Source organism: Sesamum indicum, linkage group LG12, assembly GCF_000512975.1.
Source record: "Sesamum indicum cultivar Zhongzhi No. 13 linkage group LG12, S_indicum_v1.0, whole genome shotgun sequence".
NCBI lineage: Eukaryota > Viridiplantae > Streptophyta > Magnoliopsida > Lamiales > Pedaliaceae > Sesamum > Sesamum indicum.
In genome coordinates this window covers 5,218,802-5,241,154 of record NC_026156.1, presented here as the reverse complement: position 1 = coordinate 5,241,154, position 22,353 = coordinate 5,218,802, and the positions used below count along the sequence as shown (strand labels likewise).

The following is a 22,353-nucleotide window of genomic DNA, read 5'->3' as shown; positions in this document are numbered from 1 at the left end:
ACTGATACTCCAAGTTGATGAGGTGTTGAGAAGATTCTGAAGAAGCGCTGCCTTCTGGTAACGCGCCAAAGCTCCTGATCTGTCTTCCCCTCCAAACTCCGGTCAAGAAACGGTGTAAAGATTTCTTGGATGCCATGAAGTTATAGTATTACAACAGACGACAATAAATACGATTCTTGAATCAATAAACTACAAATCTTCTCACTCCCTCAACTACTGTAATATTTCAAGAAAATCTTGGAACAATTTGTTAGGCTCCTCTGGCGCCCGCTGCCTGGCAGTTTATCTAAAAGGAAAGTAGCACACCAGCATCTCAAGAAAGAAAATCTTGGACATATTATTTGGGTCGTGGCGCTCGCGGGGTGGCAGTTATTTATCTATGAGGAAAGTGGCTAAGAGTTTATTATTGTGAATCAGAAGTGTGAATGCTGGCGCAAAATTACACTTCCCAATGATCCCAATCCCGAGTTAAACAGGAGAAGCCGCAACGGATAACGGACCCCCAGACTGAGACGGGGTTAGCCGCGGGACTCGAATACTTCGTAACGAAATTGGTACCTTCTCCTACTCTCCTTTCTACCATTTAATACTGAGATTTATTATTGTTGTCTCACAAATTTGGTAGATCAAATTAATCATTAGTATATTTCTACCCAATTATTCCCATATTTTTCTTATTCTTTCAATTATCTCATTGCACTTCCTAATTTTTTTTCCTTCTCTTCTTTAATCGTATTAGCAACTTAAATCATAATTACTTTACAAATTTATTGGATATGCACACCCTTTTCCAAGTAATTCAGGACATAATTCCATGTAATCTTGGTCTGTTTCTATTTCTTTGCTCAAGAAATGGAGCACTGCCTGAATTCAGTTTACCAGATAATGCTTTCTTCTTCTCTCTATTATCCCTTCAGCACTCTAGTACAACCATGGCAGTTGATTTTGGAATAAATAAGCTGATGCAAATATGACCTTCCTTCATGTGTTAAGAGCAGTAATATGAATATAAACTCGCAACACCAGTAATAATAAAAATGGTCTAGTGCGTGCTTGTGTGCTCGTTCAAGAGTTGGCAACCAAAAAACAACCAAGCAGCACTGATTCATTATGACCTGAGTATTTCTCAGATTTGTTGAATCGTCAATAAGTCTGACAAAAAAATGAAGGCGTTAAATGTTATCGGCGTGAGGATAACTAGTCAGAAAAGATTGTGTACTCTGCTCCCGAAAAGAATAAACTAGATACTTTTAACTGCAGCATATATAGACAAAAGAATGGGAAGAAAATGCAATATATTTACTTTTTTACAGGTAATATATCCATGTGTTTCCATCAATACTTTCATAGAGAAAACACCTGAAATCATCAGCCAAGATCCTGCTATAACTATCACACGAGAAACCACAATTACAGAATACATTGAAAATTACTTGAGATCAATCAACAATCCTGAAGATAGAGCGACATGCTAACCTCCCACATCTGCTGTCAAAACAAAATCTAGGACATACTATTACGGCCTCCAAAGAAGCTCTTTTCAATAAGATAACTGCATCAATCTCCACTAACATACCCTATCTGCTACAACTCCACAGGCTTGAGGTCCGTCCTAAAACTGGAGGAGACTACACATTCATGACGAAAGGACGTTAATGCCACCCAATCCACAAACTATAAAGCACTTTCCATCCACTCCAGACACATCCAACAAGGACTACCAGGAGGTATTTCAAGTTAAGAAAGTCAAATGGAGGGCGGAAGCGAACTTATGCATAAACAACGATGCAACTTAATCACGAGTGAGAAAGACAATAAAACGGCATACACCAGCTTGAAAACTAGATATTCTAGCTGAGCTGATATAGCAAAATACCATCTACACTCATCCCGAGTTAATGCCACACTGAGAAGAAAAGAAAATCAGGACCTCAATTGGCTTTATAAATAATATCCTGACAGAAAAACCACATATATCCTTTCTGACTGGATCCATTCTGGATAAATCAAGAGAATCTAATCTAATCTGCATGCTCACTAAATCATACCCTTTTCCCGTCGCCCTCGCCCCACCTGCCACCAACATAACCCCTTCCCCCCCACCCCGAAGAAAAAGAGACTAAAGTGCTAAGGAAAGAAACCCAAAAAAAGAAACAAAAACAAAGAGGGAAACATAATAGAAGAAAAGAACTGGATTGCTGCCAGCAATATGAGGATTAAAGCAAAGCATACACATGTACAGCAGACGGATATTAAGATTCAAGATCTATTCTGATTCAGAACACAGCAAAACTGCTTTGTTATTCAAAGCAGAGCTGTCAGACCAATACTGCACATAATGACAGACGGCTGATAATTGAGCAGAGACCACTTCCACACATTGTGGATCAGTGGAAAGTAAGCTCAAGCATGCACAAAATGGATTCGAAGCCTACTAAAAAGCAGAAAATGGTAATAGTAAAAATCATTAAGGTTAGAACACCGGCAGATGATATGGCATTGCTTGTTATCGTTATGGGGAAACTAATAGGGAGAAGAGATTTTCCTTTTGTTTTGAGTTAAAATAGACTCAACCTCATGAACTTGCTGGCGACAGATCATGCAGCAAACTGACGAAAGAACACAACAAGAAGGTATAAATCTTGGAAGAAGCCAAAGTAATTGAATCCTTCATCTTTATAAATTTTACTTCAGAGCTGAGATGGCAATAGACCAGGTTTGGACGGGCCAAAAGCCGAGAACCACTCCCCCCCTCCCCCAACCTGAGACCTGGTAGGTAGGTTAGACCCTCTAGACCCAATTAATAATATTTTTTAGAATATTTAAAAGTATACTTATTAACATAATACTATCTTAACTTTCTAGTTCCTGAATATGATATAATGTTATGAGAAACAACTAACTTTTTCATATATATGTGTATATTTCAGGCTTTAAAATATAAAAAATCTCAAAATATTTGTTACTTTTATATACATTAAATGTACAAACTATTCTATATCATTATTTATTCATAAAAGTATTATTTTTATGTGTTATATGTGAGTATAAATTAGATGCACACATTTTTTAATACATGCATAAACATACATCATACAAGTACATATATATCTGATAAGAAAATATAAGAAATATTAAAGAGATCAGGTTCGAGATGGGTCCAAAATACCAAAATCCTGGACCTGGTGAGCCAGAATCCGGATGCATTGCCATCTCTAATGAAGAGATACAAATTGGGAGAGGGAAACTGTTCCATTAGTTTAAATAGAAGTAATTTCATCAGCTACTCAATCCACGAGCACCCTCCTATTAGTTATAAAGAGGAATTAGTTTCATCTACTGCTAAATACACATGAACCAACAGCTGCATTCACTTTGATCTGTTGAAGCCAAATGGAATCAGAAATCCACACAGAGCAGCAGAAAACGAGGGTGGTGTTGAGCATACCTGATGTTACATAGAGTCATTATATTAACCATCCCATTCCCAGTGGCTGAAGGTCGGATTAAGTGATACTCATATTACAGTAAACTGAGGAACTAGATGAAAGCTACAGGTAGCTGATCCTGATAATTAAGAGCAATATAACCTTGGTTCTAATTCTTACAAGGCAGAATAGGGTGTGAAAATAATTTGTATAGGATTTGAGGAAAGATATTGGAGATGGTCATAAAAGTACAAAAAATAAGGGACATTAAGTTAGATTAATTAACAATAACTAACAAGGAAATCCTTGCAAGTCATTCAACAAATGGGCAGTCCAAATTGCAAAGGTCATCGCTGAGATAGATACTTATCACGCAAGAGCATTCATATTGGGGGGGAGATACTATCAGAAGCACATGCATTCTACTAGGAGAGATCTTGTTCTGAACTTACTTCTGTACATATTAAGAGAGAGGAACAGGCATACAAGGAATAGACCTTGACCAAGGGCACATCAGCTAGACAGAAGAAGCAGCAGAAAACAAGAAGGAAAATATAGAGGATTCATGTATTATGATTTTGAAAAACAACTTAACATCAAATCATGAGCGAAAAGCAATCTCGGGCATAGATTTGCAGAAGAGAATCTGATCAGTACTACGGAAGGAAAGAAACTCTCCTATGAACTGATGATGATGCTGCAGATGAATGTATCTTTATCTTGCAGCACAACAAGATGCAGTACCTCCTGAAAACTGAGCATGCAATCAGCTTTCAGAAGCATCTTCATAAGATTTCCTATAGAGGAGGAGAGAGTTCACCAGGCTTAAGAACTAAATTAATCTCCTTGAAGGAACCTAAAGGGCAAGGATGAAGTAACAATTATGAAACCCTGCGAGCTAGTCCCGACTTCAACAGAGTCAACTATTCCCATAACTTAAGTGGCCATAATGAATGCCTGAATCAAGTTTTCAGCAGCACGCTTCTGCTCAGTGGTCCCTGATATCAAAGCCACACGATCGCCTCGGGAGGATTTGGAATCTGAAATCTCGATGGCTGCTCCAGAAATCTGGAAGAGAATGAAAGCATCCAAAAATAAAATGTGATAACCATGACAAACATCAAATGCAAATTTCACACAGAAAATGATAGCCCCGTCACACAAATAGGGGAACACGAACATCATTGAGACAGGGAAATGCATTTACTCCAAGCAGAGTCCAATCATTTTCAAAGTTTGCAATTTCAGAAATGTTCCTCGGAAGAAAGCAACTAGAGGAACTACCACTAAAAATGTCAAGTTCAGGTAATCACCAACCACTAGCATTTCAAGACAGCCCAAGCCTAGAAGGATAAATTCTAATTGGCAAGTTTACCAAGCTGTTGATCACAGAATAGAGAATAGGGGTAGCTTTTGGCATCTCAACCAATGCAGGCAACGTAACTGAAATGTGTGTGCTGTAGAAGAATAGCATAGAAGAGAAATGAAAAGAAAAAATATATATATAATGCTAAATTGTGGATCAAAAGACTAGTTTCTCTTGTTTCAGTCATTGTTGGCGGGGAGGTATGGCGGGGAGCAACAAGAAGATTTATTATGAAAGAACGCACAATCAAGAAGCCTGAAACCTCATAGGACACATATATACTTTCCTTTCTAGTACTAAAACCAACAAAAAGAGGAAAATCTCAAGTTCTCTAATTTTTCTTGTGTCAAAATAACAATTACCTTACGGATATTGTCAATATTTGTGCCACCTTTTCCCATGACTTTTCCAACTGCATGTGCAGGGATAACCATTTCCAGAGTAGATGGTGGAGGCAACCTGATTTAAAAGGCCATAAATCATATACATACTTTCAGGAAGAAGGAAATAAGTTCAGAGTAATAAATTTAAGACACATTATACTAACCCTGCATGCAGTGATGATGAATGAGAAGATAATGATCCATAGCCATTGTCTCCTATCTTCACAGAGGAACCACAAGTTAGGGAAAAAGGTGATGGACCAACGGCAATGAAGTTAAAAAATAAAAGCGATAAATAAAAACAGAATTTTGCAGTTGCAAGCACATGTAGGATTGCATTAAAACTATCAAAAATAGTTTCTTAATTATCTTCAACGACCTTAAAAGGCAAAAAGGCAAAAGAAATTCGCAACTGTTACTACCAAAGCAGATGGCTGTTGCAGCATAATAGACACATATGCCATAATAACATTCTCCTAAATCAATCCGAATAAAAACAACTCTTCCTCTTTGTTTATATTTTTTCTTAGGCAGCCCCAATTAACAAGATTATATAAAATCTTTACATCAGGACAATGCTCTCATGTTTTTAACTAGTTTTCAAATTATCAAGAATTGAACTTATTATCTCCCAACAGCAAAATGGCAAAACCACTAATGAGATAAATCACTAATTTGCTCGAGCAGTTGACACAGTACAAAAACCAATTGCTTGCTTCACATTAAAGTAATATAAATGATAATGCAGCTAGTTTGTTAAAGACCAGAAAAAAGATGCCAATCAAGAGAGCTGCATAATTCTCTATCTTCATTAGTTTCTTTTCCATTTTCAAGTAAGCATGTCTGAAGAACATAGCAATCAGTATATTCGAGATAGATGCATACCGATAAGGACCCATATCCATATCCACTGGAAGAAAGCAATCCCAACCCACTTCCAGTATCCACCCTTTGATCATAACCCAAAGCAGCACCAGATGACACACTGCACAAAACTGATGACATTGGAAGAGAACCACCACCGGCGTATAATGGCTCAACACCAGCAGAAGAACTAAGGATGTCTTCTCTATCCTTTAAGACATCATCTCGGAGCCTCAAAACAATCTGAATAAGTGCATCTCTGACACTACCAACTTGTCCAAAAATCTACACAACATAAATTTTGCATTAATCCAATACAAAATATTGTCAAATAACTACGATAACACAAATCAAATGTAGAGACCTCAACAAGTTCATCGTTTTCATTAGCACACTTAGGCTTTTCGCCTTTGGAAATTCGTATATCTGCTTTAGTTCTTTTGCGGATCTCATTGATGATAGAACCACTTTTCCCAATGATACAACCAATAACCTTTGAAGGAACAAGGAGCCGCATTGTTACAGTGTCGTCATCATCATCATTTATCTTTGCTTGTAACAATAGCACAGCTTCAACCGCCATGGATTTCAGATCATCTGATGACTGCCAAAACAAACGCAGTACCAGGTAATACAATGGGAGACAAATCAAAAAAAGACTACACAAAATCAACAAATTGATACGTGCAGAAAATGTAAAGCAGGTCACTGAATGACTATTATGTGCATCATGAAGGGAGAAAAAGGGTCCACATCTGTTCTATGAATTATTTGGAAGGTCCACGACAAAAATTAGAGGTAGTTGCTTTCAACAAGATAATGGTGCAGTCCATCTGGTTAACAAGTGTTCATTTCCCTGAACTTCTAGATGCCAGCCTAAAGAGGGCGGCTAAAGCATACATCAAAAACTCTTTCTTAAAGAAATAGATAAAAGAAGTTGCAACGGATGATCAAGATCTTACAGAGTTCTGCCAAACAGTTATCACCTTCAACAGATTGTTTCTTTAAACATGTGCGAGATAAAACTAGCATTCATGTCCTTGTTATAATACATGATTCAGAATCCATAAATTCATGCATCGCATCCTGATAACCAGGTGCAAGTTATATACATGTGTATAAATTGTGAAGTTATCTAATCATAATATGAGTGTATAAGTTACAAAGTTATCTAATCATCATATGAGTGTATAAGTTGTGAAGTGATCTAATCATAATATGAATAAAAAAACGTAATCCGGAAAGAAGTATTGCCTCCATAACTATATCCACAAGATATCTGAACTACCTCTGTTGAGATCACAGTGATGACACACTCATTGTGATTAGATTTGGGGTCCTCAACCTCAACACGAGCACCACTATCTTGCCTTATGCTTCTAATGGAACTTCCACCTTTGCCAATAACACGGCCAATCTTGTTAGATGGGCACAACAATTTTATAAATAACTCCTCGGCACGTGATGCACCGCCATAACCAGAAACCACAGGAAGAGCAGATGAATACACTGGCCATGTAGTCCCGGCATCAGCATAACCAGGGATATCTGGTGCATGTGAAGGACCTAAAATGGAAGGCACTGGTCTAGCAGGGTTAATAGGATCTACACTTGGATAAAGTCCGGTGGCAGGGTATATGGGAACATCTGATGGAATGATGATACTTGGCGGTGCTTCAGGTATAGTAGTCTCAAGAGGAATACTTTCCTTTGGCGTAAACTTGTACATGATCGCAGCAATTGCATAAAGTGCTTTCTTAACTGCATCTGACTCACCAGAGATCTATCAGAGGTTTAAGAAGACATTATCAAATAATAACACAGGCTGCATTGGTAATGGTTACCATATCTAATCACATAAAAGGAAATAAATAATGATATAGAAACAGAATAGGAATGCTTCAAAATAGATCCTTCAGAGTTTTGGAATTACTATTTGGTATTCGAGCTTGAACTGAATTGGCGTGCACCAAAAAGATAACTAACCAGAACAATATTGTCAAACTCCAAGGCGCAAGCGTGAGCCGGATCACTGGCATCCTTGGCAGTAACCTTAATGTTTGTTCTTGTCTTGCTTCTTAGTTTCTTAATAGTTGCACCAGATTTCCCAATGATATTAGCAGACTGGCTAGATGGAACGAGAAGCTGGCATTCCTCCTTATCTTTATCTTTCTTCTTTCTGTCAGATTCTCCAAGTACAGCAACAGCATTGGCAATTGCTGCATGCACCTTCAGGAGTGCATCTTGTGCAGGACAAAGAGGTTCGTTATCATTGAATTCCTCATCGACCTCAACATCTTCCTTTTCACGTACATAGCAATAAATTGTGATGACTCTATCTTTAGCCCCCGGAAATGGGTCCACCACCTTGACCTTTGCTCTCGATTCTTGTCGAATTGAATTTATTACTTTTCCATTCTTGCCAATCACACTCCCAATAACACCATCAGGACACAGAATTCTGTAGACTACTAGTTCATCATTTCCCTTTTCATCTCTGTCTCTTTCCCAATCAGTTCTCCTTTTCTGGTTCTTCCCATCTGCATCATCCCTATGTGAACGAGGACGCTTCCCACTTTCACCCATTGCAGACTACACTAGTCTTACCTCTGAACACAATAATAATTGCTCGAATCAAAATTAAGTACTAACAACTCCAACAAAACCATGTAGATAAACATAAAATATACACCGACGCTCACATGAGTATTGAATGAAATACTTGATTATTGATCTTCACTTTTTCTCCCTCCAGAATTCTACTACCAACCAAAAATCTTTAAAAGCAAAGGACCAGAATATTGCTCATCATATAGCTTTGACAAAGAATATAATAAAAAAGGATTATTGCATCCAAAACTCTTTCTCATAACAGAAACCCGAATGCGTTCTTTAAGAGAGAGTCAGAGAAAAAAATAAATCAAGAAAAAAGAGAAATTGCACACAATTACGCGGGCGAACAAAAATCAAGAATCTCAAGAAACGTTGAACTGATGCGGGCGAATAATTGAAGAACATGGAAGCAAACAACAATTAAGAATCACTACATGTTAAGAAAAAAACAACCAATTTAAGCAACGAGACTCTTTATTCCAAAAATCAAGAAGAATAAGAAGAAGAACCAAGAAATGAAAATACGCGAAGTGATGAGACCTGGCCGATGCAAAACCCTAAATCAAGAAGTATACCTGATGGAAGTAATCCCCTAAAATCGAATTAAGGAAGCATATGCATACAAAAGATACAGCATACTACTGTACTAATTGGTCGGATACGTTATGTTAAATAAAGCGATTCTATGGGAATGATTATAATAACGAGTTGGACTTCGCAAATTTGTTGTAGAGATAATAACAATATAATATAATTATGATAAAAAATAAATAATTTTAAAAAAAAAAATTATAGAAATAAAATTATTTGAAAAAAATAATTTTACCACTTATAAATAGAGGAGAAAATATAGAAGTTATTGGGTGAGGGGGAAAAAAAAGGAAGAAAAAAAGCATATAAAAAATAAGGGAGATATAAAGCTATATTTTTTGTTTTTTTGGCGTATATTTTAATTTTTTTGCCGAATTTTGAACGAAAACAAAACTGGACTCCGTAGAAATTTTATATACATCGAATTTTACTTTATCTCCATCTTTTTTCCCTAACCAAATAAGAAATTATCTTTTATACTTTTATTTTTACTTCCACTTATTTTATATTCTCACTTTTCACCCTAATCAAATATACTCTTAATATATAGTATAGAAGTATAGATAACAAAGGTTAATTACACTTATACCCTCTTTAAAAATGTAAGATTATACTTTTTTCCAAATTAGTTCTGAAACTATAAAAATGTTGATGTAAGCCAAGAATATATATAATTTTTTAATTTTGTTCCTTATCCAACACCTATATATACTTTCATATTTATAAAATGATAAATGTAATATATATATATATAAATTTTTAATTTTGTTCCTTATCCAACACCTATATATACTTTCATATTTATCAAATGATAAATGTAATATATATATATATATGGAGTTGGGTTAATATAATTATATTTTTTTCCTTATAAGTACAAATGGTTATATGCAAACGTTTAATGAGGGATAAAATTGAAAATTTATATAATTTTTTCTACTTATGAATGTTAAGAAGGAATGTAAACATAGATTTTTTTTTAAAGTGTAATTTTATATTTTTAGTAGAGGTTTAAATATAAATAATCTTAATAGCAATAATAAAATAACATCGAATGCTGGTAGAGTGAGGTAGTAAATAAAAAAGAGAAAGCCTATAAGAATGAAAAGATAAATATGGCAAGACAATCATAAAAAAAAAGGAGCATAGGAAAATAAAAGAGGATGGTAAATGAAAATAAATTTGATTATGGTGGTTAGACTTAATTATTCACATATCTTCGAGTTGCTGCCACATTTTATCATAAGATTTAAATATTTGGTCATGTTGTTTGACATACAATTCTTGAAATTTACCAATTCTTTAGGAATCATACAATGCCATCTCGTGGTGGCGTGTGTAATTATACATAAATTTTATATAATTTAAAAAATTTATTTATTATTTTTAAAAAAAATATTTTTGTTCAATAAATACATCAATTTGTTAGTCAATATTAATGAAGTTTACTAATATTAGCAAAAAAGTAAATAAAAAATTAACATTTACCATCAATTAACTTATTACTAACTAATTACAAATTAAATAAATATATATATATTATAATATTAGCAAGTTAGTTGAAATTTGACTAACGATTGAAATTATTTATTGAACGAAATCAAACATAAAAGATACTAATTTAATTTTTCAAACCGCGTCGAGTATACGCATACTTACACCAAACTTTATGGGAGGACGGTGTAATTGTCCACTTTTTTTTAATACTTTCCTCAAAGCACTTAGAGAGCGTTTGCGAAAAAATTTTATTTTTTGGAAGTAATTTTTATAGAAAAAGTTAAAATTTGTAGCAAAATAAAAAATAGATAGTATTTATATATAAAAAAATTTGATAAAACCTAAATTGAATAGTTTTTAAGAAAAAATTACTTTCAAACAAACTTAATTTATTAAATACCATCTTGCCTTGTGTCATAAAAAGATATCATATTTGCATATACTTGCACTTGTTGTTTGTCAATAATAAATATTTTTCACACAAAAAAATAATAAATTTTATTTCAATCTGTAGATCTCGTATTTATGTGTTTCAAAACATTAATAAAAAATAATTGTTTAATTTAATAATGCTCATATTGAATAATACAACTATTGATGAGCACAATAATTAAACTTGCATTATTGAAAAAATTATATTTTTTTAATGAATCATAGCTAAATTAAAATTATTATAATGAGAGTAAAATAGTTAAAATGATATTAAGTTTATTTACAAAAAAACGAATGCAGACCTTAATGTTTATAGCTTTTGACTTAAAAGTATTCTTTTTGATAGATTAAAAATGAAATCGACATTTTAAATATTTTAAAAATATTTTTTTTAAAATAAAAAATAAAAAAGCACTTTTTCAAAACTCTGGCAAAAACTTACATAATGTTTGGATTCGTTTTCTGAGTGTTTTATGGAGATAGAGAGAGAAAAATAAAAATAAATAATTGTGTGCTAGAGATAGTATGTATTTTTTTATTTGTTTTTGAAGATAATTTAAAATAAGTGTTATATGTTTCATGTTGTGTTTTGGGAGACAAATTACTATTTTTATTGTCAAATCATGTGTTTTTTATATAAATATGTATATATGTGTGTATATATATATATGTATTTATGCTAAAACAGTTAAAAATATCTAAATAAGATATTTTTGAATGATGACAAACATTAAATATATTTTAACTTGTCTTGAAAATAATTTAAAAATGAAAACAAACATATTAATCTTAAATTGGTTTGAGTTTAAATAGGTCCGAATTAAATGGGTTCCAACCCACTTTCAATTTCGAAATTAAGACTAAAACAAAAAAGTAAACGTAACCGCTCAACTTTCGGAGGCCCAAACAGACCGTATACACAGAAGCCGAATTGACGGCTTGTCTGGCGATTCAGTGAAAACTGCTTGTTCGTTTGAGAAGCCATTGAAGGTTGAAATCTTCGACTAGTTTGAACTGCTTTCTGGTGAGATTAATCGGGTGAGTTATCCTTGAATTCAAGTGTATATTCGCTGTAATATTAATTTTGCCCTAAATTGGAATATTGATGTCCTCGAGAGTCTGAGACAAATTTTCGCAGACTCCTCCCGTTTTGTAGTTTAGCTGCTGAATTTCCATTGCCCCTAGATACCCTCCATCCATGGGGATTGAAGAGTTTCCCTCATAATGCAATTTATTCAGGTGCAAAACGAAAATTTAAAAATAAGAATAAAAAAATGTAGTTTGTTTCCTCAAGAATCGAAGGTGGTACTCGTAATACTTCGTTATCAGGCAAAAGAGAAAATTACATGCTTGCCGATATTCCATTTGATTGATAGAGTATTATTGTGAACGTCTTTCTCTCTCATTTTCTCGTTTCTTCTTCCTTTTTCTTTCTCTCTTTCTCTTTCTATCTCCATTCTTTCTCCTCTCTCATTTCTTCCCCAAACCCAACTCTTAGAACCCTAGCCCCAAATTCACGGCAACAAGGACGGCAAGTCGGCAACGAGTACGACTTCCAGGTAATCCTTCTTTCTCTGTTGCATTTTACTTATTCTTCTTTTTCTTGGGTTTGGGTGTGTTTTTAGTATCTTCTATTTTCTATAACCAAAACAAGTTGAAGAAAGGGTGAAAGTTCATGACTGTTGTAGCAGTTTACATGTAAGATTAAAGTTCTATTATCATACTAATTGGATTCAGGGGCACATTGATTTGTTTAATTCTTTATTTGTTTAATTCTTGTTGTTGGATTCTTGTTTAATTCATTGGCTCGAGCTCGAGGTGGACAAATCGGGCTCGAGCTCGAGGTGGACAAATCGAGCTCGAGTTCGAGATTGACTTGTTGCCACCCCTAGTGGTACTCTTAATACTTTGTTATTGGGCAAAAGAGAAAATTACATGCTTGCCGACATTCCATTTGATTGATAGAGTATTATTGTGAACGTCTTTGCTCTTAGTTGGAATTGTTGTTTCCTAATTTATGAATATTAAGACTATGCTGGATGCTTGGAAGTTTTCCGTGTAACCGTTTCTAGTTTATTTTAAGGATGCAAGAGTAACAGATTTTCTGTTTATGTGCAAGAAAACATTACCTACGACTATCCAGCAGCTTAAGCTGGGTCAATCTTTTAATCCAGTGTTTTTACCATGACACGTGAGTCTACTATGTAAAACAAGTAAGTTAAGGCAAATGAATATGCCTTGCAAATGCATGTTTAGTAATGATAGACAGCGGTATTCATTCTTGGTAACAAAAACTGTACTGGGCACTTGGAAAGTCCACAGTAGAATTATAAGGTTGTTGCCATTCTGTATTGTTTGGAGGAATTGTAGGACCACCCCTTTTCTTCTTCCAGTATTTAAATGATGTGGAAACTGCTATAGCACTGGGATGAATTGAACTCCTGAGTCCTATTATCAACAAGTTCTTAGTCACTTCTTACAGCTGAGTTATGCATTTAGACTCTAATGGCTATGTTTTGTTAATAGTTGAAACTGAAGATTATCTTATTTCACAACCTTTTCCTGGGAATAAAATTCTTTTTCAGAATATACTTTCAAGAATGTTGTTATGCACCTTCCACTTGATGTTGGATTTGTCAGGTTTCATCAACAGCAGTGATGAACAGTGCACCGGAAGCAGGAACATCTTCGAATCAGGTGGAAAGCTCTGATGTTTCAAAACAAACAACCTCCAAATATGTTACCCAAGCAAAGAAACTGATACATCGTCGAATGCTGGTTGGAATCAAGGACGGAAGGTTCTTTGTAGGAATATTTTATTGCATGGATAAGCAAGGGAACATTATTCTTCAAGATGCACTGGAGTATCGAAGCACCAGACGATCTTCTCCGTCCCCAATGGAACATAGGGGTGTCGGTCTCATTCTTATCCCTTTCTCTTGTCGAACTTCTTGTCATGTGGATTGCTCCATTGAAGAACACATGTCTCTTCTATCCCTCAAGGAGCAAAAGTAACAAACCTGCTCCAGATAAGAGGATTTTATCCAGTAGTTCCATGTGAATTAATGCGATGTACTTAGCTATGAATTCAAGCTTCTTTGATAAACTTTTCTGCTTTACAGTAAGTTCTTTTCTTGTTTCAGTAACATCCGATGGCATACACATCCAAATCTGATTCTTCGGCAATGTTCTTAATTTCTTACTTGTGTCTGAGCATATCTTTAGAAAGAATGAAATATGTATATATGTATGTCGTCAATGGCTATAATGATTTAAATATGCATAATTTATATTAATATACAGCTGTTGGAATATTCACGTATGCACATTAACTTTTATAATATGTAAGAAGAAAAGAAGTTTGTAGTAAAAGAAAAACATTTAGCAAATGATCTGTATGTATAATAATTTAAGGAAGAGTGTGGGCAATCTTCCCCTAGAAAATGTTATCAAAGAGATTTTCCAGGGTTAATCCCGATTTCACAAAATGCATGAAATACACAAGAAATGGTAAGGTGTTTGAACATACTGAGGCATTAAGCCATCGGCACAACTCATAAATGGCCAATAAACTAATTTTCTTTTTTGTTCATGTATTCATTTCTGGCTAAAATTCACCTACACACACAACTTGCTTTGATAATTACACTTTCAGTATGAATGAAGTATTAAACTGCCGGGCTCAAGATTATACGGATATAAACCATATTAATCCACATACTTGCACAAGGAGCAGCTCATGCAGGATTCGGTCATTAATGAACATGGATAACTCTCCTCCCTCTCCGTACCCATAAAACAGAAGCCGGAGAACAAGAAAAGTAAAAATTATCGATGTCTTCCACTGCATGCCTGTAACATTTACACAGCACATTATCATCTCTGGAAGCCACTTAGCTGGAAGTTGATAGTAACAGGGAGCAAATGGCTTTCAATAACGGTCAGTATATGGAGTTCCATACACAATAAGGTAAGGCACAATGCGGACAGCTGTGTCAATTGGGATTGCAAAATTCACCCCAGAGGATATTCCACTACCTGCATTATGGTTCCAAAATTATGTTCATTCCGATTTGATTAAATACAGGGGCAAATTATTATCATTCATATACTTCCCAAATAAAATTTGTTTCTTATATAAAAAAAGAAAAAATCAATCATGTAGCAAGTACAAAAGATAATTTTCACCTTTGCGAGTGAATGTTGCTGTATTGACTCCAATAACATGGCCATATGAATCAATTAGCGGTCCACCTGAATTCCCTGCAATGAGATATATGCATCAGAACTGAAGATTTGGTGCACCACAACAGATTATCCAAGTTAGAAATAGGAAAACAACCAGTGCCGTTAAGCATCATCAGAATATCAGTAGTTTTTCATGCCAGAACCATGGTTCTACTTGCAAAATTTCCACCAGAAAGTCACATGAATCTTCAAGAAATTCGAGAATTACCAGCGTTAATAGCAGCATCAGTTTGGATTGCTCCTCGAATGGCCCTTCCATTTGGAGACGGTATCTCTCTGCCTAATCCACTGATAACCTGCAATAGCTGAATTAAGTCATAACAAAGCCATCAATGAAATTTGGACCCCTTAAACAATGTCTCTTCTGCAGGTCCAGTAGGTGCCAAGTAAACAAGAAATTTAAGTTCCCGTCCTCAGTCGATTCAGTTATCTCTGAATCCGCGCCAGTAAAAGTGCCTTGAGTATTAATTAAATGTTCCGATCAAAATACAACCGACTTCACATTTCTCACAAAATTACCCCTGTAGTTAGAGTGTTCTCAAATCCATATGGATTTCCAATTGCGAAGCAGCTCTGCCCAACTTGTAATTCATGAGATGTGCCGATAGTTGCTGGGTTTAACTCATTTCCTACCGCATCAACCTGCCAACAGGAATTCGGTACGATTATATGTTGAGAGTTAATACTGCTTGCAATAGCAATAATTGGTTGTAACTACGTAAACACCTTTTACCTTTAACTGCTAAATTTTATACCTCCAGGACAAATTACTTGTACAAATCCTTATTCGTCTCAAATGTATAACTAAAATTGATGCCTAAAGATATCTAGTCTCATTTGGTAATTAGCACCTTAAGAACAGCCAGGTCATAGTCTGGATCAAAACCAATGAGAATGCCTTCTCTAGTAAAGTTGTTGCCTGCAGAATCAACTAAAGATACCTGGAAAAGCGTACAAATAAAAAACATTCTTATGTGATGAAAAGAAAATGTTAAATGAACTGAAGAATTACTGCTGACACTCCGTTGAGACACAAAGTACAAGATTACAAGGTAGTGTAATAAAAAACACATAAATAGAACCTTACAACGTTGTAAGCCACTTCTATCTGTCGCCAATTTGGATACTACATGATAGTTAGTTACCTGTTGAAATAAATGATTGGTTTAAGACAAAATGATTACTACTCTGGACAATAAGAAGTTGAATGATAAAATTTTGGAAAAGAAAAGTGGTATAAGATTAAAAGGAATGTATAAAGAGGATAAAGACAAATCAAAACATGCATATGTTGTAATGTCGAGTTGAAATATTAGGACAAAAATGATAAGAACCCACAATGTGACCAAACTTATCCCAGACAAAACCAGAACCAGTCCCTTCCACTTTTGCGTTCTCTTCCTCAGCTAGCCCAACTTCAGAAGTGCTCTTTGTTGTTTTAGTTAATTCAAGGTCCTTGATGAAAACAACACAGGATGAAGTTTCCTACAATTTAAAGCAAACTTTAGTGAGAAGGAGAAGAACTAGTTCACAACTTCAGTTGACAGAGAGAATACCAAGTTGAAATGAAAACGAGAAGTCAACATCTATCAAGTTCGGTGAACAAAAAACAAAATTAAAATATAGGATTCTACCAGTATTATTTCAATTTACAACTCTTTTGACTAATATAAATAGATCAAGAACCGTTGGACTAGATGATTTCAAACTTATGATACTCACAGAAGCAGATTAAGAACTATATGGGAAGTTGTAAATTCTCCCCCCATTGCATTAATCATATCAAAGAGGAAAAATAGCAATACTTTTGTTTTTGAGTCAAATCGAAGTTCTTGTGTTCGCTCTGGATTACTTCTGTGCCGTACAAGGATAAATTAATACCACCTCACGTTCTTGAAATAAAGACAATCAAGAAAAGAGTGAAGAAATCCCAAGGGACAACGCATTATCCAGAATTCTTTCCAAGATTATATAATCTATGCTTTCAAAGTTAAAAGATGTTTCTTTAAGAGAATGCGACTTTCTTCTTCTTCTTCTTCATGACAAGTAAAACTGTAATTAACAGTAAACAGACGATAAACATGTAAATTACAATTATTAACCGTACACCTGGAAGATTTTAACGGCTCTAGTTTCGTCTTGATCAAGTTCATCCAGTTCTTGGGCAATGGCAGATGGAAAAGAGGAAAGATTTGGGTTTTGACGCATAAGCAAAAAAGAGGACAGCAAAGAAGAGGTAAAGATAAAAGATTGTCGTCTTGTTAAACAAAAGGTGTTGTCTGAATTTGAAGGTGGACGATTTTGATGGGGTGGGAGTGGGGATGGCATACACATAAGAAAACCCAACTTCGCCATGACTGGTACTTCGATTCTTCAGCTTCTTTAATAGGAGATAAGAACCTGAGCCTTTAGGCACGTGTCTGAAGAGACACTATGCGCTTCCAGAAGAGTTTTCAACTTCAGCCAAGATGTCCGTGTTTTTCTTTTTCTTGTCATTTTATTTCAAGACCAAATAGACGGAATCTTTTATACAGATGTTTACTAAAATTCAGCCTCCAAACATTCTTATTCAGTAGCTTGTAAATGAAACCAAGACTAGTGCACTATGTTTGGTTTCATGTTAGGTCATTTGTCGTGACAAAACAAAATACATTCAATATTGTTTTGTATTTTTCACATTTTATCTGTGTATTTTTTTATTTTTCAATTTTTTCTATATATATTTATATATAATATAAAATAGAAATGATTTGACAATAAATAATAATTTTTGTCTCTTAAAAAATACAATATTAAACATATAATATTTATATATATATATATAATTATATATAAAAATATATATAAAAGAGATATGATTTGACAATGGACAATGATTTTTATCTCCTAAATTCTAACATCAAACCTACACCACTTATTTTAAAATATTTTAAATTAACTCAAAATACAAATCCAAACATACCATCTATCTCCAATATACTTATTTATCTCTATCCAAAATACCAAAAAGAAACACTCAAAATTAACACAAGTCCAAACGCTATGGTGATTTTTCTTTTTATATGAATGTTGGGCCTCAGCTCAGATCCGAGAACTCTAGAAACCAAATAATCTTGATTGGGCTTATTTGCTTGTCTTTTGGACTGATTTTAATACTCTACGGCCTTCTCTCCACACATTATTTCTTGAGAGCAGTAAGAGATTACACAGAGACCTTCCAGTACTCAGCTTCAATACATGCATAGAGATTTTTTGGGTGTTCTGTAATACGGGTCTTTTAAGTTTAAGCCCATTAGCAGAATCCGAATAGAGTTAATCACGTTAATGCTCATTTTTATTTTAGGTTTTTCGACGTTTTAAATGATTGCTAGTTAATTAAGTAGAACTATGAATCGAAAAAAATATAGAGAATCTCTGCAATTATCAACGATCTGGAAGCCATGAGCCACATATGCAGGAAACAACACAAGGGGGAGACAAGATCAAGACAAATGGTGATGACGAGCAACTCTTGTCTAAATGATCCGAGGGATTTGTTGGTTCCTGGCTGCTTGAAGCCTAATCTGCCTGTTGAATCTTCGAATAAACTCCTCTACTCTTCTGTTTAGTTCTTCAGCAGACATGCTCGAAAACTCGTCTTCTTCAGACCTCGCCGGCTCCTCGCCTCTCTCAGACAATGTCCTCTGCAGAGGCGTCATTTTCTCCTCACTTTCTGCCGCCACCGCCGCCATCAATATTGCTTTCTCTGAATTGCTTCGAACACATTTAACTTTCCTTTTCTTTACTTCACGGGCTCCAATATTTTTAACTTCATCAAGAGAACTCACATTAACCAGTACTTGGACCTTGTTTTTCTCGAACTTGTCGTTATTCTGGTTTTCTGCCTGATCATCATCTCTTTCATTGGTTACAGAAATTTCAGGTTTATTTTCCAGGGATTCTTGATTCTTAACATGATCATCAGCAGCTACCATGTCTATGATCTTTCCATCTGGTTCTTCTTCTTCATCAATTTGATCTTTTGGCATTGTTTTCTCATCAATTTTCATGTATTGCCTCTGGAAAGAGGGAACAGTACTACAACTCTTTGCTCTTACATTAATGTTTTTCACATAATATTCGCCGTAAAAATCATTTTCTTTTGAGGAGGAGAAGGCACCAAAATCAGTTGCAATGATGAGAACGAGGGTGTTGCACATAATAAACCAGAATTTGGTAGTACAGAAAAGGGTTGAGGGTGAGAGATTGAAGGCATAGAACACGAAAATGTAAACAAAAATAGATAACAGGAACGGGCAGAGGGACTTGGGGATATTGGAATTGGTCTTGGGATTATTCTTTTTGAATTTCTGGTAATTGAGGGAATTCCGGTCTGTGTAATTGAGAAAGTGCATGGCCATTTTTGGAGTGCGGGGGAGGTTTCGAATTGAAATGTATAGTGATGAAGCGAAGGAGTTGGGATTTATGAAGGTGGTTGGTGGAGTTGGTGTACATGAAGAGGAGTATTTATAGGGGATCTCCATGGAAAGGGACTTGAGAGCAAAGTTGGCTAATAATTGAGTTACTCAGATTACGTTCTTAACCCTAGTTTTTCCAGATTTTTCCTCATGCCTTTATGGAATTTAAAATGCCTACAACTTTGGCATACACCCTAATAAAATATAATATTACTGATAAGATATTACTTAACAATTTAAATTTGTTGTCAAAAATATATATTAAGTAACAATTATTTTGCTCTTACCACTATAGAACTATTATTGACAAAAAAATATACATAATGTTGGCACTATAAATAATTTAATGATGGATTTACAATGACAACATAAATACAGTAACAATAGGTAACTATTATTATTAAGTTATCACTTAATTTGCACGCGCACTAATTATTTTTAGTGACAACTAAATAAATAATTAGCTTGCCACTAATTTTTTCTAATTACAATTAAAAGGATCATTTAATTCATTTAATCACTAATTTTTTTTTGTAGTGATATATGTTCCTCTCCAAAAAGCCAGCTATATATACTTGAATATTGATTGAACAGCTCGTACTATATAGTTCAAAATTTTCTATTACATTTTTTTTTGTTATATATAAAAATTATATTATTTACTTTATCTTTAAAAAATTATATTAGCGCATAATATATATTATTTCTAATAAAAATATAATATAATTTATAATTAAAATTTCAATCAAATTAAAACCAATTAAAAATTTTCTTAAATCAATCAAGTTATTTAAGATTACATTTATCATGATTATGCAACCAATGCCGAAGTTGTCGCTCAATCTTTATCGCTTCAGCTATTAAAGTCCACGAATTAAGCGTTTGTAAATGAGGCAATCATCAAAAAGTCTGCGCAAACATCCTCATCTTATTATGCACATAATTTAATTTAATTATAATGAATGTGGACCTCACTTCCTATTTATTCTAAATTTATGGTCTAACAGGTGTGTTGGTATGAATTTATTTTAGGAGAAAAATCTCGATGATGTGGCGCCGCAATCATACCACATAGCTGGTTGGGTTTCTTCCACGTATGATGTTTGTGAGATATATATACCACATTTCAATCAACGTCAGCCATCTCATCGTTAAAATATTGATTATGAACTCTCATAATGTGGACATCTTTTTAACTTGTAGCAATAATTTAAGTGTACATTATAATTTCGTAGTCTTTGTTTTTAGTGAAAATTCAAGATTTGCGCTAAATTGTAGGGAATTGTCGCGTTTTAATATTTGGGTAAGGGGGACAACATAAAGTATGAGGGTGGGTATGTGGCAGTTGTCTATTTATAAATTGGATTATGTTGCGTGGTTAGATTAGCTAATGATCTGTTGTTTATTTCATAACCATGTTTAGGCAAACTCGACTCAGTAAGAAAACTCCAAGCAATAATTATTTTATAAAAAAACATTAAAGGAAGACTTGAAATTACTATAAAGGACAGAGATGTTAACTATGGTCGTGGTCGATGTTCTTGGGCTTAGCCCCAAAATTCGGACAGGGATAGATAACGGCCCAAGGGCTATGAATCAGGAAAGCCCGCTTTTCAAGCATATATGGGTTGTCTAAAGCAACAGCAAAGGCGCGGGAGATGTCGGTGTCATGAGAAGTGGTGTGGGAGGATGCAGAGGCATGTCCCATCAAATTACAACACAGTGTTTGAATGACAATGTTAAATTTTGACTGTCCTGACAAATTACTTTCCTTGTATGTCAACTGTAGCTCCCCTCCCAAGTCCCAACCCGTCTCATCCATTTGCATCCCATCACACTTATAGTTCCTAATATGGCAAACAAAGCGCACAGCGTAGGGTTTCCATAACTTTCCATGCAGCCTTATCACTGACATAAGGCTGCATGTGCATGCCAAACCCATAATTGTACATCATATTCATATTCATATAGCTGTACTTGTACTTTGGAAACGGATAGATGTTGTGATTTATAAAGCATCTCGTTCTTTCACAATTTTATGTACCAAACTTTGAGTGTGAAGATTTTGTTCCTCTTCTCTCAATGGCTTTTCTGTCTCTTGTTCTTGTGGGTTTTCTTGTGTTTTTGGCAGCTAATGGAGTGATGTGTTCTGATACTGCTGGAGCTGGTGATGGAGTGGATATGGAAGAAGAGGAACTATTTGGGCTTTTTGAGGTGATGGGCTCTCTTTTGGAAGATCCGACATGGGCCCAGATGCATCCCCAACCATGTACTGAAACTCCATGGCCGGGTGTGGAGTGTGAGCTTCTGGAAGAAACTTTCATCTTTCATGTCACCAAGATTCATGTTGGCCCAGATATTATTACCCCACCTTGCAAAACCTCTGCTAAAATCTCAGAATCTCTCCTCAAATTGCCTTACCTCAAAACTCTTTCTTTGATAAATTGTTTCACCGAATCACCAGTTTCCTTGAG

At 34.7% G+C, this 22,353-nt stretch overlaps 6 protein-coding genes across 10 annotated transcripts in view; 2 read left to right on the top strand and 4 right to left on the bottom strand.

Moving 5' to 3' along the window:
* The window catches only part of LOC105175741 (ornithine aminotransferase, mitochondrial), a 5,708-nt gene extending 5,171 nt beyond the window's left edge, over window positions 1–537 (bottom strand). Inside the window, exon 1 of the mRNA XM_011098295.2 lies at window positions 7–537. Within this exon, the coding sequence (XP_011096597.1) occupies window positions 7–136 (130 nt within the window). The 5' untranslated portion in view covers window positions 137–537. The remainder of the gene's footprint in view (window positions 1–6) is intronic.
* Window positions 1,279–9,368, bottom strand: LOC105175739 (KH domain-containing protein At4g18375). 4 transcript variants are annotated; one of them, XM_011098291.2, is made up of 8 exons: window positions 9,230–9,368; window positions 8,028–8,650; window positions 7,330–7,824; window positions 6,406–6,645; window positions 6,063–6,326; window positions 5,342–5,397; window positions 5,157–5,253; window positions 1,279–4,496 (listed from the first exon to the last, which is right to left on the bottom strand). In XM_011098291.2, the coding sequence occupies exons 2-8, from the start codon at window positions 8,625–8,627 to the stop codon at window positions 4,365–4,367; spliced, it is 1,884 nt and encodes a 627-aa protein (XP_011096593.1). In that variant the 5' UTR covers window positions 8,628–8,650; window positions 9,230–9,368; the 3' UTR covers window positions 1,279–4,364. The 4 variants fall into 4 exon arrangements, with proteins under 4 accessions (XP_011096593.1, XP_011096596.1, XP_011096595.1 ...); XM_011098294.2 differs by having other exon boundaries at window positions 5,342–5,393; XM_011098293.2 differs by having other exon boundaries at window positions 9,195–9,241.
* On the top strand, window positions 12,029–14,322 carry LOC105175738. 2 transcript variants are annotated; one of them, XM_011098289.2, is made up of 3 exons: window positions 12,029–12,212; window positions 12,673–12,733; window positions 13,815–14,322. In XM_011098289.2, the coding sequence occupies exon 3, from the start codon at window positions 13,833–13,835 to the stop codon at window positions 14,187–14,189; it is 357 nt and encodes a 118-aa protein (XP_011096591.1). In that variant the 5' UTR covers window positions 12,029–12,212; window positions 12,673–12,733; window positions 13,815–13,832; the 3' UTR covers window positions 14,190–14,322. The 2 variants fall into 2 exon arrangements, with proteins under 2 accessions (XP_011096591.1, XP_011096592.1); XM_011098290.2 differs by lacking the exon at window positions 12,673–12,733.
* On the bottom strand, window positions 14,836–17,925 carry LOC105175737 (protease Do-like 5, chloroplastic). Its single transcript, XM_011098288.2, has 8 exons — window positions 17,532–17,925; window positions 16,761–16,907; window positions 16,505–16,567; window positions 16,274–16,363; window positions 15,942–16,064; window positions 15,631–15,718; window positions 15,363–15,437; window positions 14,836–15,212 (listed from the first exon to the last, which is right to left on the bottom strand). The coding sequence occupies exons 1-8, from the start codon at window positions 17,775–17,777 to the stop codon at window positions 15,106–15,108; spliced, it is 939 nt and encodes a 312-aa protein (XP_011096590.1). The 5' UTR covers window positions 17,778–17,925; the 3' UTR covers window positions 14,836–15,105.
* On the bottom strand, window positions 18,813–19,895 carry LOC105175927 (probable ATP-dependent RNA helicase ddx56). The gene has a single exon (XM_011098575.2). It carries the CDS (start codon window positions 19,820–19,822, stop codon window positions 18,938–18,940), a length of 885 nt encoding a protein of 294 aa, XP_011096877.1. The 5' UTR covers window positions 19,823–19,895; the 3' UTR covers window positions 18,813–18,937.
* LOC105175736 (piriformospora indica-insensitive protein 2-like) overlaps window positions 21,449–22,353 on the top strand; it is a gene marked incomplete in the record, with an annotated part of 2,214 nt that continues 1,309 nt past the window's right edge. The window contains 1 exon segment of the mRNA XM_011098287.2: window positions 21,449–22,353. Within this exon segment, the coding sequence (XP_011096589.1) occupies window positions 21,962–22,353 (392 nt within the window).